The sequence below is a fragment of the Lates calcarifer genome, linkage group LG16_LG22 (genome assembly GCF_001640805.2).
Source record: "Lates calcarifer isolate ASB-BC8 linkage group LG16_LG22, TLL_Latcal_v3, whole genome shotgun sequence".
NCBI lineage: Eukaryota > Metazoa > Chordata > Actinopteri > Centropomidae > Lates > Lates calcarifer.
Genome location: NC_066848.1, coordinates 6,893,116 through 6,909,096, shown reverse-complemented (window position 1 = coordinate 6,909,096; position 15,981 = coordinate 6,893,116). Strand labels below are relative to the sequence as shown.

Genomic DNA, 15,981 nt, shown 5'->3' with positions numbered 1-15,981 from the left:
AATAATGATTTAATCAGATATTTTCCCCATAAAATAGTATATACTTGTAAAGAAATCTTGTCATACCATTCAGTTATTACATAAAATCCTGTAAATAAACATTTTTCTCACATTCTGAACCAAATTACCTGGTTTATTTTAATGGAGTGTACTGATGTGTTGACAGCTCATGTAATTTTCATGCCGGTTAACTGAGTGTGTGAAATGGTCTTGAGTCGTCCTTAGGGTATTTATGCAACCATTCCTCATTTAGAGGCTCTGAATGGTGTTCTGCACTGAATTCAAAACAGATAAAGCTGTTGCAGTTCAATATCTGGGCAATCTGACTCCATTTATTTACATTACTTTGACCATTAGAGACAAAATGCACTGCCACATGGAGGTATTGAAAATTTGAGCTTCAATTTAATATCAAAATTAAGAAACTCTATAGAGAGCTTTTGCAGAGATTTGGGTGACATAAGACCACCTGAAATATCTTATTGTACTATCATTTCCATATTATACAAGGGTCCAGACTGGGACACTACCAGGACCAGGACAATTAGTTTTTTCTCCCTGTAATCCTCCTGCCTCACCCATCCAATGTTTTTATGCCGCTTTTTATTCTTTAGAGTGGGTGGGTTGTTGTGGTAGCTCACAGCTCCTTGCTCACTTCAATCATCCGTGTTGTCGCCGTCTGACCCTGCTGCGGCCGCGCACGGAGACGGAGGAGAAATCAGCGTCACGCTGACGAGAGTTTGCAGAGCGCGTTATCATCGCACCACAGTGCCGCGTCCTTATTGGCAGTCTGCTCAACAACCCGCGGACACTGCAGTCACAGATTAACAGCAGGAATACAGCACACACAAACACGTCCAAAGGATGTCGGGAATCACCGGGAATTTGGATTGCGATGATTGTTTAACTGCTGCACATGTGGCCAACAACACGGAATTACACCTGCACTCCACTGTGGATGAGGACGATGAACTTCTGAGATACATCTGGAGAGAGTACTTGCACCCCAAGCAGTATGAATGGGTTCTCATTGTGGCTTACATTATTGTGTTCTTCGTTTCACTCATTGGAAACTCCCTGGTAAGTTCCGTCTTTCCCCATCCGTGCGTAATGAGTTCAGCCGATATCACACAGTAGAAACACACTTTGAATAACTTTTTGAGACTATGGATGAGCACTTTGCTACAGGGAAAATGAATCTAATGCTACAGTGACGAAAAAACATCTAAATAGTGCAGTTTTTCATTTGATGTTCGGCGTAATCGCAGCGGTGCATCTGCTGATGGAGAAGGCTCAGGGAGGATAAGTCCCAGAGCGCAGGGTCTCAGTGCGGAAACGCGCAGATCGAAATGACAGCGATGTGTTTGAAGATAGGGATTATACAAATAAAACAGCTAATGTCACGTTGGGAGTACGGGCACGTACAAGCGCACTTTGTTCGCACTTAAAGATAAAACATTTTCACTGAAGGTGCAAATCACAACTTTTCATGATAGTCTGCATCAGATTTGCTCCTCAGCTTCAGAGACAGAGTAGGTGTAATGCATACTAGAGTGCATGAACAGTTATTTCTTATAGAATTTCGTCAATACACAGCAGTTACATCATTTTCTCTAATTTTATGCCACACTATCTCATTCAATCAGCCTACTGTGAATGTAGCTGTTATGGCTGGGAATTCAGGGAAAAGATGATTGAATAGATGTTGAATTGTGGTGTTTTGTAAAGAACACTAGTTCATTCATTAATAGTGCCATTTTTTGTAGCAACACATATTCTAAATGCTGCAGACAACTCACAGCAGTAATCCATCCTCAAACAGCTCAGTCCAAGAGGTCTCACAACCGACAGACTGGAAATAACATGGGGATGCACAAGTTACAATGGCACTAATCAGACACTGCTACCCAATCTTTCTAAATTGATCATTGAACAGTTTCAATTGACTCTGGAAGGTCAGTAAATAATAGGTCCTGGATTTGGTCCTTGTAGCACAGATTATAACAGTATTACTGCAGACTCGTCCTTTATACTTAAACCACACAGCGTAAAAGCCACAAATAGGCAGCAAGAACACCAGTCACTCTTCTTCCCACAGACACAGATTACACCAGAAGATGCCTGATAATATGTTTTACTCTTCTACTGGGCCTGCTGTGTGTTCAGATGATGGTTGGTTCAACAGCAGCTTCAATTACTATTCTGTGTACTATGTAGAAATTTTCCAGTGGACCTACTTGTCTTTTTTGTTCCTGATGAAATTTGCATCTGTTTGTCTAACAAATCCAGGGGATACTGGGGGTTGATGGCATTTGGTTTCATCAGTCAGGCCATTAGTTTCAGAGCCACTGCTGACAGGTTCTCATTATAACTATCTCCTATAAACGAGGACGCACGGCAGAAACTGGAAACAGCAACATGCAAGGCTTTTAAAATAATCTTTGCTTCTCTCCCTTTGTGGTATCATGCCCAACATTTTGTGTTCTGTTGACATCTGCAGCAGCTTTTCCCAACACTGAACACAGAGATGCCGTCACCGTTTACCAAGTAAATCTCCTTAGAACATGGGTACACTTATACAAGCTACCCTAAAGGTTTTTATCAAAGTTAAATAGCAAGCTGTGTGGAAACATAACAACATCACCAAAATAGTTTACTCCTTTTATGGGCTAACATCTGGAAGAAGTGCCAGATTTTTCCCTCAAGAGTTGGTGGGGGCCAAAAGCAGGAAAAGGGATAGTGGATATATTGGATGTAGATTCATCAGGTAGACATAAACACAGCTCCTAATAAATGATAATGTTGCTTCTTATCTGCTGATTGTGTAAACAAGCAACAAATTGCTAACAAGTCAGTAACTTTGTACAGAGATATTAGTGTTTGTGTTTACAGCTTGCATCTGCCACCCCCAGCATGCACTGCAGTCAATACATAATATATTATTAATACTTGTGTTACAAGCTTATCTCTACCTGTTGCACTTTATAGAGCTCCAAATTTCAGCCAGGTTCATGCATTTGGATTTAATGCTAAATTGCATGCATTTAATGATGACCATGAGTACAAAGATGGGTTGCGTCTATATTTTCAATTAAATTCAATTAAGACAACTGATCTCAGTTCATTCTTTTTTAAGTGTGTGCCAACATCTCAGATCTGGCTTGCTGAGTGAGAATTTCATCTTGTGTTGACATCACACAACATTTTTAAATAATAATTAATTATCAAGTGCATGTATTACTGTAGAATATGAAAGTATTTCATCACAGTTAACATGCAAAGTACATTTTACTCATTTCTGATACTGGCAAGAAGCTGCCTGTTTTAAACCATTTTGTAGCCTGGGTCAGATATTGATTATATGCCCAATATAATCAATGTCATGCTAAGCACTCTGGCCTCTAAAGCACTTGCCACTAACATGTTATGCAGTATTTTTCTCCTTAAAGGAGATATATAAAAAAGTGCTCCATTTTTCCCTCACAGTTGACTCATAGTTCTTTAATATCTGTATGTTTTGATCCAGAAGCCTGAACGAAACTTGCACTTTGGTCTGTAGCATTAGTCACCACGGCAACAGAGATCTGGTTCGAACTTGAGACGACACCAACCCACTAATCCTGCTTTGAGAAAAAGGCTCTTGTTCTAATGGCTCATTGATAGCAACAGTTGCCTACTTAAAAATCCAACAGAAACAACATAACATTGTAGCCACCTGACATCTGATGTTCACTTGGCTTTAGCCTGGTTTTGTTTAGGGGAGTGAAGTCAGCTGTGATGTGGGCTGATCCTTTAGATGATACTGGAGAAACAGCGTTTGAGACTGGAGCCTTTGATCAATGCCTTTATGTCACAAGATTGTACTGGTCCTTTTAACTACACTTTAAGATTTTGCTTTTACATTAATTTTGGAGTTAGATATACTGAAAGTCAAAATTTCATCAAGCCTGGATATTCAGTGCAACAATAATTTGTTAAATAAAAAAGGTTTTTCTCAACAAAGTGAGACTGAAATGCGCCTGAGTTTTTGATGCTGCAGCTGTAAAAGTTTTTGGGATGTGCTCACTCTACTTGTCCTGTACCTGAGATTAAACTGCTTTGAGATTGTAACCCTAGTGGTTTGAAATGATTTGAAATAGGACACTGAGGCAGGACTTAACATTGAGAGGGACTTGATTAAAGAGGTCAACAATAGGCAGGACAAAGACAAGTCACTGAGGATCAATCAACTCCTCCATCATCTGCTGTTATGGCAGATGGATAGGAGATGAAAAAGAGGTGTGCTCTTACACCCAGGCCTCAGTCCTGTTCAGTTTGAGCCTTTGGCAGCAGAGGGAACAGTGGTTGGCAAGGTTGTAGCAAACTGACACTCAGATTCCCATCTCACTTTACTGCCGATTTAATGGTAGTCCACTTGGTACGCATACAGGTCAATTGAAAGTTGTTTTTGTGCACCCAGAGTGCACAGACTTTAAAATACTTTGCAGGAAGAGAAATTGTACTTTTATTGTGTATACTGCATGTCCTAATACTGTTTCTACAGAGAGGATGAACGTAAAAATGGGAATGAGCTGCAACCCACTGCTCAAACAGATTTAAGAGTTTACTGGAGGAGTTTTTACAGACTGTCTGATTTATGCCTTCAGGTTTTGCCCCACTGTTCAGTTCAGTTTTTTGACATTGATTTTGTGAATTAACAATCAAAGATGAACTGAGACATTGCTCTGATTTGCTGATTGTCTGTGGAGTATATACAGATTGAACTGCATTGCTCTCACTGCTGGCAAAAATAGCTTAAGTATTTCAAATAAAGCAAATTTGTTGATCAGCTTAGAGATTATTATATTTTGAGTATCTTTATGCTTTTATTGCAGATGCAGTGATTGAATCTTGATATTGTTGCAACTTTTCAGATTAACAATGCTGATCAGATATGCACAAAAAGATAATTTAACCTGATGGTATCCTATCTTTGATGTTGTGTGGAGTTACAGTCTAGATTTTTCATCGTTCTTATATAATCCACTGCAGGTCCACAGTATCACATCTACATTTTAAAAAGTTGTTATCATCCTGTGGGCTTCAAAGTTTAAGCACTTAAAACTGACAGCAGTCAGTCAACACCAGTGAATTCACACAGCGCTGAAATAACAGAGCAGAAAAAATAACCACAACAAACAGCCCAAGTCTGGTACCAGATGAAAGGACTAAATTTAAGTACTTTGTGCTGCCCTGGTTTATCTCTACAGGTATTTTCACTTATGATCCCTTCTCAGGCCTGTGTTGGCATGTACAGATTATTTCTAACTGACATGTCCCACGTTCTCCTGTTCCAGCTTTTAAGACTGGCAGACTTTCATCATTATTATTCTTATTAGTATTTGTGTTTGAAGAGGTAGTGTGAAGGTGAAGTCAGAGTTTGCTCCTCTTTGATTTCAGTGAGGAGGAGAGCCAAACCAGCTTGTTTCCGTTGCAAATTAACCCACGTTCTTTACCTCTTGTAGAGTTCACAGTGATTGACATGCAAAATTACATGCTTCTCCAACATCTCGCCACCTCACAGTAGAAAAACCACTGAAGTAATTGATGAAATTAATGAGTGAATTTCATTTAGCTCCTTCAGTTTCAGACAAAATGTTGGATGTGGGGGAAAAAGACAGTTTGCAGCCAGTTTTTGGGGAGGAGTGTGTAGTACTAACCTCCAATTCAGGAAATACTGAATTTTTATAATCTTTGCTTCATAATTTAAACTTGTAGAATGTCAGCCATGTTGGCTCCTGCGTTTTACAACACATTCAATGCTAAGTTCTCTACCTGCTTTTTGCCTCATGGGAGTACAGTTTTGGGGGCTCGATCTACCCTTGCTGCACCAACATTCCCACTATGACTCCAACAGACTTTAACCAGAGCAGAGATCTGACTGCTTTATGGTGCACTGCAAAACTTCACGCACAAAGTTGCATGTCACATAAATCGATGGCTTCTGCAGCAAGTAAACAAAATACTACACCTACCAACACTATTGTCAATAGTACAAACTAAGAAACACATAGACTGTAGTAGCTGAATCCAAATAAAACAGATACTGTGTTGTCTTTGCATGTGTAGGAATGGTAGAGAGACACTTAACTGAAGTAGGCATAGGAGGCTTCGTTTCTTTGTCTCTTGTACACTGGAACACCTGGGACACATACTGCTCTCTGTCCTGTGCCTTGTTACTATCCTCAGGCAGTGCGGTAATTTTCCTCGCTGCCCAGCTGTGGTCCTCCATCCTGCGGCCACCTGCAGACACTTTGGCTCATTCAGGCACCCTGTTACAGAATAAATCAGGACCCAGGTGGTCGTATGCATGAGAAATACGTTTTTCCTACACATTCTGTAGACATTTTCAACAGTGTTCATCAAACAAGAACTAAAAAAGTTGAAAACTTGTATACTATGACTGTAAATAATGTACTCCTCTCCACAATATTGTTTGGGCTTTACTGTACTAAGAAATGACACAACACGCCAGTATCTATGAAAACTTTCTATAAACTCAATTCTGGCAGTTAACATTTTTTATCTATGTCCTTGCCATCACTGAGCTTAAATTACTATCATTCGCTGATACTCAGTTGACTCACCAGCCTCATTTCAGCAAAGCAGATCAGACAGAAATATGACATTGACAAGTTATATATTCAAATAACAGTACATGCCTAACTGCTTATACTGAACATTATAAACAAATTACCCCCCCCCCCAAACGTATGACTTTTAACTCATGCTGACATGAGTTAAAAGTCAACATATTCTGTCTGATTGAGCCTGTGTTACAGAGGCTATGATGTGATTTATTCTTTAAAGCAAAACACTGTATTTTATTTTTATTCCTTTATATTTGTTTTACTTATATGGTGTATCAAGACACATTTGATATATTTTTACATCCTCTGTTGGTCAGATAATAGAGATATAATTAAACATTGTCAGTTTTATGTAAATATACCAATTCTGGTCGCTGGATTACATGTAGTTGCCATGAGATCTGTGATGCTGCTACATTTTGATAAACATATTTTGATACATATACACAATATGAGGTCTGGCTCCTTTCCACAGTATTCATCAGTATTTGGCAATAGATAAAGATTCACCATTACCTCTATCCTTTATTTTTTGCTTTTGTATTTTATGTCACCATTCAGTTTTGTTCTGACAGGAGGACATACTTATGGGTCGACTGACAATGTTTCACAGTATGAAACACTGTCACATTAACACATTAAACCTTAATTGTGTGGATGCAATTTCTGAATAATGAATATTTTGAGGACGGGATCAAAGACATAAACTTAAATTAAATTAGACTGTATGTCACACTCACTCGCACTCTGCCTGACAGGATGCCTTCAAAACAGTGGTGATTAACGATAAAACCCTTGGACTAATGTGATAAATGTTTTCCTCTATTGAGTCTTTGGGCTCTCTTTAATCGGGCGTTGTTGTTTTTTTCAGTTTGTTTTGCAGTATGGAAAAACCGTCACATGCGCACTGTGACAAACTATTTCATCGTGAATCTCTCCTTTGCTGATGTCTTGGTCACCATCATCTGCCTGCCTGCCAGTCTAGTCGTAGACATCACTGAGACCTGGTTCTTTGGAAACACTCTTTGCAAAGTTGTGCCTTATCTGCAGGTAAGTGATCAAGACTCACATCATCTTTCCCAACCAGGATATTAGCAGTCTTTGTCGGATCTAAACTACTCCACTTGTGAATGGTATATAAATACAAGCCAAGACCCTTGTTTCTATTATTCTTACATTTTTCTTTCTCTGCATTCATGAAAGTAAAAAATACTTTATTCATATCCCATGAGATGTGCACTGGGTGAAGGCTTTGATGTTATCCCATGGTGATTTAACACCTTGGGCAAGTCTTTTGCTCTCTCCTTTTTTTCTTTTGCAGCCAACATATCTGCCAAAAGAAAGACATCCAATTTATACCACAATATAGACCACACTGGTTGATACACCTACACGGAGTGTGTGAATTGAAATCCTGCACTATCCTGCACAAATCCTGCATCCTATACACGAAACAAATGCATTGCAGATTCTATACACACACACACATCTGTATGAGAGTGAATCTGACCTCCATTTCACAAAGTGTGATTCTCAACAAGATATTCTGAATGTATGGAGCTGCATGTATGAGTTTCCTCTGTTGTGCTGGCTGCTGGCTGCTGGCTTACCACACATATCACACCTCAAGGCACTGGATTAACAGTCTATTTGAGGGTCTTCATGGTCACATTCACCCTGTTCACTATTCTCTGCCTTGCTGCTGAAACATGACTGCTGCTGCTGCTGCTACTACAATATTTGAAAGCACTTCCACCTACTGCTTTTATCAACCCAGAAGGATTTTTCCCCCAAATTAATTTCCACCAGGGAATTGTTTCAGTTCTCCCTGCATTTCATGACACTTTGCAAGGTTTTCCATGCTGCAGTGCTGCATTGCCTCAAGGAAGAACTGACGCAAAACTGGAAGTAAAACTTTACTGCTATCTCCATCTGCAATGCAGAATGTTTTAAACGCAATGACATAACTTTTTTCCTGAAAAAAATGATAAAATGGTTGAGGAAACTGTGTCATGAATGAACTTGGAGCTACTGAAAAAGCAGAAACACAAATTTAGTCCAAAGTGGGTGAGTAAGTGAAGGAATGGCTCAAGGTAGCAAAACATTAATTCTTACTGCACATTGAAATTCATATTAAGTTCACATTAACTGAGAATGCCAATTATCTTAGAAACAAGGATTCCACCACCTACTTGTTTCGAGACTACAGTTACAGTTTCAGATTAATGTAGCTGTTGAAATACAAAACATGGTGGTTTTAATAGGATGACAGGATTAAATGGTAGTGAAAATAGCAGCAGGCTCCACTAATTTGAAATCAATGAAAACTGAAGCAAAACAAACTGCCTCCTGGACCGATGAACAAAAGAGTGCAGGACAACTAAACAAAAATTGCACTGTTTACTACAGCTGGCTAAATGATAAGGTAACACAACTTCTCAGTGGGTAGTGTAACAGCTGTCAAAATATCAAAATCAACACTTGCAGTTCAGCATTTTTTTTAAACTAAAAATTAGTATCTATGTGTCAATTATTATTTTCAGAATCAAATCAAGCAGTTCAAGGAGGTTATAGTTAAGAATGTACACTTTTTTTGTTGATTGATACTTAGGCTGTAAACAGGTCCTTGAGCTGGGCCTTACTAGAAGTACCAATGAGCTACTACTACTGCTCCTCTCGCAGCTCTTTGCATGATGAAGTCAAAAACTGCACAAAATAGCAAACACTGGCATTCACTTAAGCCTTTGATCACTCTGGACCACATGCAAAGTTCCCATCTGCATCAAGAAATTGAAAGATATTTCAGGGGTTATCTGTATTTCTCTAATTGTCAACAGATTCCATTTCAAGGCCCAAACCAACAGTGCTTTTTATGGCTTCCCTGCCCTTTCTGTGGCAATAAGCCCACACCAATTGTTTTCTACATACTGAAGACATAAATCTTTAAAAACACAATTACATGGTTTAATTTATGTTATATGCCAGGTGCTGTAGGATGACATATGTGGGCTTAACTCAAAGGCTGGTCCACTCTGCAGCTTCCATGTTTGCATCATATACAGTGCACTCCGGGATCTTTGTCAAGGCCACCATACCAAGCTCAAAATTTCTGTTAATATACTATTGATTATCTGTCAGGCAAATGACAATTATGTGAGGATTTGTCCCTTTCTACCTAGAGGGTGATCTTTTCAAACCTTTTAAATGAAGGAAATTAGTCTGAAAAGGTGATTTAGTACACTGCATGCATCCTTAAGCTAAACATTTCAAAGTGATGGAGCTGAGAATTTATTTCCCATGTGGAAGTGACCCCACCAGAGCCCACATGTTTATTTCCTACATGAAATTGATAGCACTCCTGTGAACCAATCACACTCACAATCACACTGAAATTCCCAAAGTCAACTACATTCAATACACTGAAACCAGATAAGAGCATTTCCAATGCTAGAAGTTTCTCATGCATCAACATGTCACATCTGAAGCTGATCCACCTTCACAGATCCATAATTGAAATCTTGCTTCATCTGATACAGCCAGGGCCCTGCCCTATAAAGCAAGGCAATTCAAATGGTGGGACTGGATTACCCTCCATCAATGTAACAAGGAGGAGGCACAGAAGATTGCAGTTTACCCCCTTGCCCTGTCAGTCTAACTGAACCCTGGTAATCTGCACTCACACAAATCTAGGTGCAGTGCAGGTGGTGGATCATGGTGTGATTACCATTAAGCCATTGCTGCTCCGATACAATGGAGTAACCCAGTCTGCTCTTGACCTCCAGAGATGTTCAATCCTGTACAATGAAAGCCAGCACAGCCAATGTATTTTGATTAATAGGAGTCATTGCCATTCTGGAATAAAAATAAAACACAGGAAAAATCTGTCACTGTGCTACATTGCCCAACACAATGTCTACCCTGATGCCACAAGTGAAGATCAGATTCAACATATCAGCATGCAAAATCAAAGATGTTTTGCTATTCAGGCTTACTAATTCTAACCATACTTGTCTTTGTCTTGCAAACAAAATGCATGACAGAGAAAGAATTCACGTCTTTAACTCTTTGGTATGTCTCTTTTTATCCCCTGGTATTTCCTGTCTAAAAATCTGCAACTCCCTCAGAAAAAGGGCTGACAGTTAAATAGGAAGAGCGTAGACTTGCATTAGAGACATGTACTGTCTCAGAGATTTAAAGCTAATTCCCAACAACTACAATTTTTTCCTCATTAATGTATCAAATTCAGGTGAATATCTCACAAACCACAGCTGCAACCATGAATAAAACAAGAAGCTGGGTGATCTATTTTCTGGGTTCTGACTTTTAAGCACTGAAAACAACTTTCCCAGAATAGTCTGGTCTCTATCTAACTGGTATTTCTTTTCTTTTTTTTCTAGACCATCTCTGTTTCTGTATCAGTCCTAACACTGAGTTGTATTGCCCAAGACCGTTGGTATGCTATCTGCCACCCTCTGATGTTCAAGAGCACAGCCAAGAGGGCTCGCAAGAGTATTGTCGTCATCTGGGTTGTGTCATGCATCATCATGATCCCCCAAGCTATTGTGATGGAGTGCAGCAGCCTGCTGCCTGAGCTCACAAACAAGACCAGCCTGTTCACAGTGTGTGATGAACATTGGGGAGGTTAGTTTTCACAAATCCCCCTTGATTACATAAAAACATGGTGCCAGATCTCTTACTCACTGACAGATGCACAGGTTAAATTGACTTTGTGTTACATATGCTGTGCTTTCTGTCAAAGAGATACAACCGTCAGCATTAGTCAATCAGTGCAAAAAAAAAAAAAAAAAAAAAAAAAAAATTGAAATCTGTGTACAAATGTCTGATGCCATTGAGCTGGCATTTGATATTAAAATGATGAGGGCAGAGCACTATTCAAAGGGTTGATAAGGACTAATCAAGCAGAATGGGTGACTTTCACTGGAGTCTTGATGAGCCAGTCAGGGTCCGTCGCTGATCAAAGTCCTCAAAGAGAAAAAGCTTTTTGAACCCTCACCTTCATTAGGTGACATTGATTGAGGCAGGCTATTGATACCTTTGAAACACAGACTGCATACACACACCTTTACTGACACATACAGTTGAAGGTCAATGAAAAAAAACAACAACTTTACATTGGTACTGTTAAATAAATATATATTGGTCTTGGACTTCAATCAAATAAACAAAACGGTAACTTGCAGATTTTACCAGCTGTGGCTAGCAGTTGAAAACTATGTCTCCACCTGACATTTTAATGTTTTTAAAAGTTTTAAAATTCTATTAAACATATAAAATCCTGTTTCTTTCTGAGAAATGGGAAGAAATAATCGTGAGAGTGATGGGTAATATTTCTTCAACAAGATCTTTACCTAAATTATTTTAGCAAACATGTAAAAATCTACAAATAAACATCTACAACAAATAAACATCTAAAAAAAAAAAAAAAATTTAAAAAATCTTTGACATAATGTTTTTCAACTATGCTTGAAAGAACCATGTAGCTATGGCTCAGAAAACAATCACAAACCTCACAACAAATGCTACATATCCTCTAAACAAATAATTGGCCAAATGTATCTGCACACCCGTACAGGTGAAGGCACAGAGGACACAAAATGGCGGGCGCACCTGTCCCAGGCGCGGGTTGTACGCACATACTATTACACGCAACGAAACTCAACTTTAGTTAACTCAAACCGCTAAATAAATACTCTTTCAACGATGAACAGGCTAACAAGTTATTATGACCACAGTAGAACTGTCAATTGCCGAAAACATACCTGCGAAACGGAGAGAACTCGTCAGTAGGGTGATGAGTGATGTTTCGTCAATGAGTCAATATCGCGATTTCCCCACGGTATGTGGGCGGAGACAGGAGCAATCGATCTCGGGCTAGCAGATTAAGACAACTTTGCAGATGGCCGATAATATTATGACAACCTATATTAATCAAATAATAAACAAATAATAACAACTTTTAAACCCTTTTCAATTACTGTTTCTAAACACAGAATTATAATTTTTAACACCTTTCTCATGAATTTTTAAAAAACGTATATACTCTATATTATTTATAGACCATGAATTTAAAATTTTTCTCTATATATAGATATATATAGATAGATGTTTACATTCCAGCAACTCCAGCCAAATTTTTGATAGACAGCGTTACATTTACGGCCTGACTCACTGGTTATTCCTCATCCATCATTTTCTCTTCTAACAGCAAAACATAGGCTACTGTAATACAAATACGAACACCACTGTGTTGCTTGACCAAGCATTTTTTTTCCCTGATAAACTTTGTAAAACAATCAAAGTTATTACAGTTATGCTATAAGAAATAACATTTCAGTTAATTTTTTATATCTAATACTGCACCATAATGCCAGGACTAACTTCCTCTAACCCTCATTAAACAATTAATCTCCCTCTGGATGCTGACTTTCTGCTTTGGATATGTAACATTACCTTTGTGTAGATTGCCAGACATAACCCTTTACATGATTCATGTTTTAAAACAATTAATCTTAAAAACACTAAAATGTCAGCTGGAGACAGATTTTTCAAACAGCTGATAAAATCTGCCAGTGACAGTCATCATTTCAGCCAGCAGAATCAGTTGTTGGCTGGAAATGAGGAGCCCGTGTTGTTTAGATCTATGTGAAGTTGAGGAGCCTTTGTTTCAAAAAATGTTGTGCATTTTGAGTGACAATGCCACTGAATGTGAAAATGTTGTGCAAGAGCGGAAAGACTGACAGGCATAGCAACAGTAACTGAGGGGGCGATAATTTTCATTCAAATTATAATTATGTTTTTTTTTTTTCTTCTTCAACAGCTGAGATCTACCCCAAGGTGTATCACACCTGTTTCTTCATCGTCACCTACTTTGCACCATTATGTCTCATGGTCCTGGCATATATCCAGATATGTCACAAGCTGTGGTGTCAACAGGTCTGCATTCCAGTGCTTTATGTTTTTTTTTTTTTTAAAGTGATACATCAAGCCACATTCAAACATTAATCTCACGGTGAACTGATCTTCCTTTGGCAAGTTCACAGTGCTGATGGTATGCACATATTTTATCAACAGATTCCTGGAAGCACATCAGTGTTGCAGAGGAAGTGGAGATCCATCCAGTGCTCAGCTCCGACCCCTGGCCCAGGAGAGTCTGTGAGGGTCAGGACCAGCACAGTTTGTGCTGAGATCAAACAGGTCCGAGCCCGACGCAAGACAGCTCGCATGCTGATGGTGGTGCTCTTTGTGTTTGCGCTCTGCTACCTACCAATCAGCGTGCTCAATGTGATGAAAAGGTAATAATCTCGTGAGCTTGGCTGCTTCAAGGATCAAAAGCCATTCAAGCAGGGAGAGATCAACAATAGAGGCTATGGTAAACCATGTCTCACATTATGCATTTCTCTTTTCATCTGGAGCTCACCTTGGTAGTTTCATTTTTAGTTTTAAAGTGGATTATTTTCTGCAATCCTGGTTTAAAATAATGTGATGAATAGTATAATATTTGAAGCAAAAATGAATGAATCTTTATCTGGTACCATGTCCTGCTTTACCTGTAGGGTCTTTGGGACTTTCAAGAACACAAATGACAGAGAAACAGTGTATGCGTGGTTCACTTTCTCCCATTGGCTCATATATGCCAACAGTGCAGCAAATCCCATCATCTACAATTTCCTCAGTGGTAAGTTTGTAACCTGCCTTATCACTCAGACCAGTTGTATGAGTCAATTACTGTCCTCTAGTGGACAATTTAGCAACAACAATACAACTCACTGCCTCAAAAATCCTCATCTGATAATATGGTGTAAGATGATTAAATATGATGTAGTTACAATGAATCCTAAGTCAATCAAGTCTTCTAAATGTTAGTTACTGATAAAGCTGTAGGTCATATTGTCTATGAAACTGAAAAATGCTGTTTTTGATGCAAGGCATATCAAAGGTTCAAACTGAAAGTGGATTTGATATTTGTCCTATTTTCCCCAGGGAAGTTCCGTGGGGAATTCAAAGCAGCCTTTTCTTGCCATTGTTACGGCCAAGGCGAAAATCAAACCAAGAGGATAAGAACCAGAACGAGCACAGACAGCCGAAAATCTCTGTCAACCCAAGTAAACAACATGGACAATGTGTCACGCATATCAGACCAGATAGTGTAGTCTTGTAATCCAGGTAGGGAGTTCTCAAGATCACTCCAAGCTTTTAAGGACACACTTATCACTCTCACAGGTAGACATTAAAATGTCCTTTGTTTTGAACAAACCTCTGGATGGAAAAGAATGTGTTGTTTTATGTTCGTTTAGTTTTACAAGGACACTTGACCTCTGTTTTCTGAAGACCTTCTCACTTCTTTTACATGGTCAGGAACACAGGACATGGCAATCACTTGTAATTAACAGAAACTGTCTATTTATTATCAAAGAACACCATTTGATGGTTTAGTATTTAAAAACTCCTACCATATATATTTTTTATGATATTATGATATTTCAGTTGTATATGGATAGTTTCATTGCATTGTAAACGTACCATTTTGTATTTAGAAGTTTATTTTTGGTTCAGTGGCCAGAATCAGTATTACAGATTATCAGTTTACGGGTTTTTACAAGATGTTCAGATTTGTAATTTGTCTCCTTAATTAACAGATGTCTATCTTGAGCCTTAAGTGTAAATGCCCATGAATGTATGACTATGTGCATTATGTAAATATATAAATGATGCCAGGTCATAAACATCCATCAAATTACTGAATATTCAAGTGAATTTTAAAATATTTCTTTACTGCAGCTTTGCTTTTTTCTGGCACCAAAAGCAAAATTAAGTTTTAAACATCATAAATCATAAAATCAAGAATCTCCTCTATTCTCTAGAACAGTTGAATTTTTAAGCACTATGGTAGAAGAGATATCCAGTCAATAAGAGGTGTCACAGTTTCAAAGTTCAAGTTTGAAATGCACTGAGAAAACCAAATACCTTCAGACTGATGCTGACCTAGAAGAAACCCTGAAATGTGCTTCAGATATCTGTTTAGATCTGTTTGTACAACATTAATCCTCAGCATGTACATTGACAACAGTGTTGCCAGTAAACAAGGCTTTATCAACTGTTTCTTATTGTCTTAATAACAAATCAACCCCAGACCAATGAAATAGCTGAATATGACGATATAGAAATTTGTTTGCATAAATAATGAAATTATGCTGATTTGACTGCCATCAGAATTACATTCATCTTGTATAAATGTTGTCTGTATGTTTTATGACATACAATATCTTGAATTTGAAATTGAATATTCATCATGGAGGCCTGGCTAAAGCATGGCTTTCACTGTAAAGCAAGG

The 15,981-nt window shown here is 38.5% G+C and overlaps 1 protein-coding gene across 1 annotated transcript; it reads left to right on the top strand.

Annotated features, from left to right (window-relative positions):
• Nucleotides 1-681: 681 nt before the first annotated feature.
• On the top strand, nt 682-15,275 carry hcrtr2 (hypocretin (orexin) receptor 2). The gene is made up of 7 exons (XM_018689905.2): nt 682-1,084; nt 7,501-7,679; nt 11,027-11,270; nt 13,468-13,583; nt 13,722-13,942; nt 14,204-14,325; nt 14,631-15,275. The coding sequence occupies exons 1-7, from the start codon at nt 865-867 to the stop codon at nt 14,798-14,800; spliced, it is 1,272 nt and encodes a 423-aa protein (XP_018545421.1). The 5' UTR covers nt 682-864; the 3' UTR covers nt 14,801-15,275.
• The last annotated feature ends 706 nt before the right edge of the window (nt 15,276-15,981 follow it).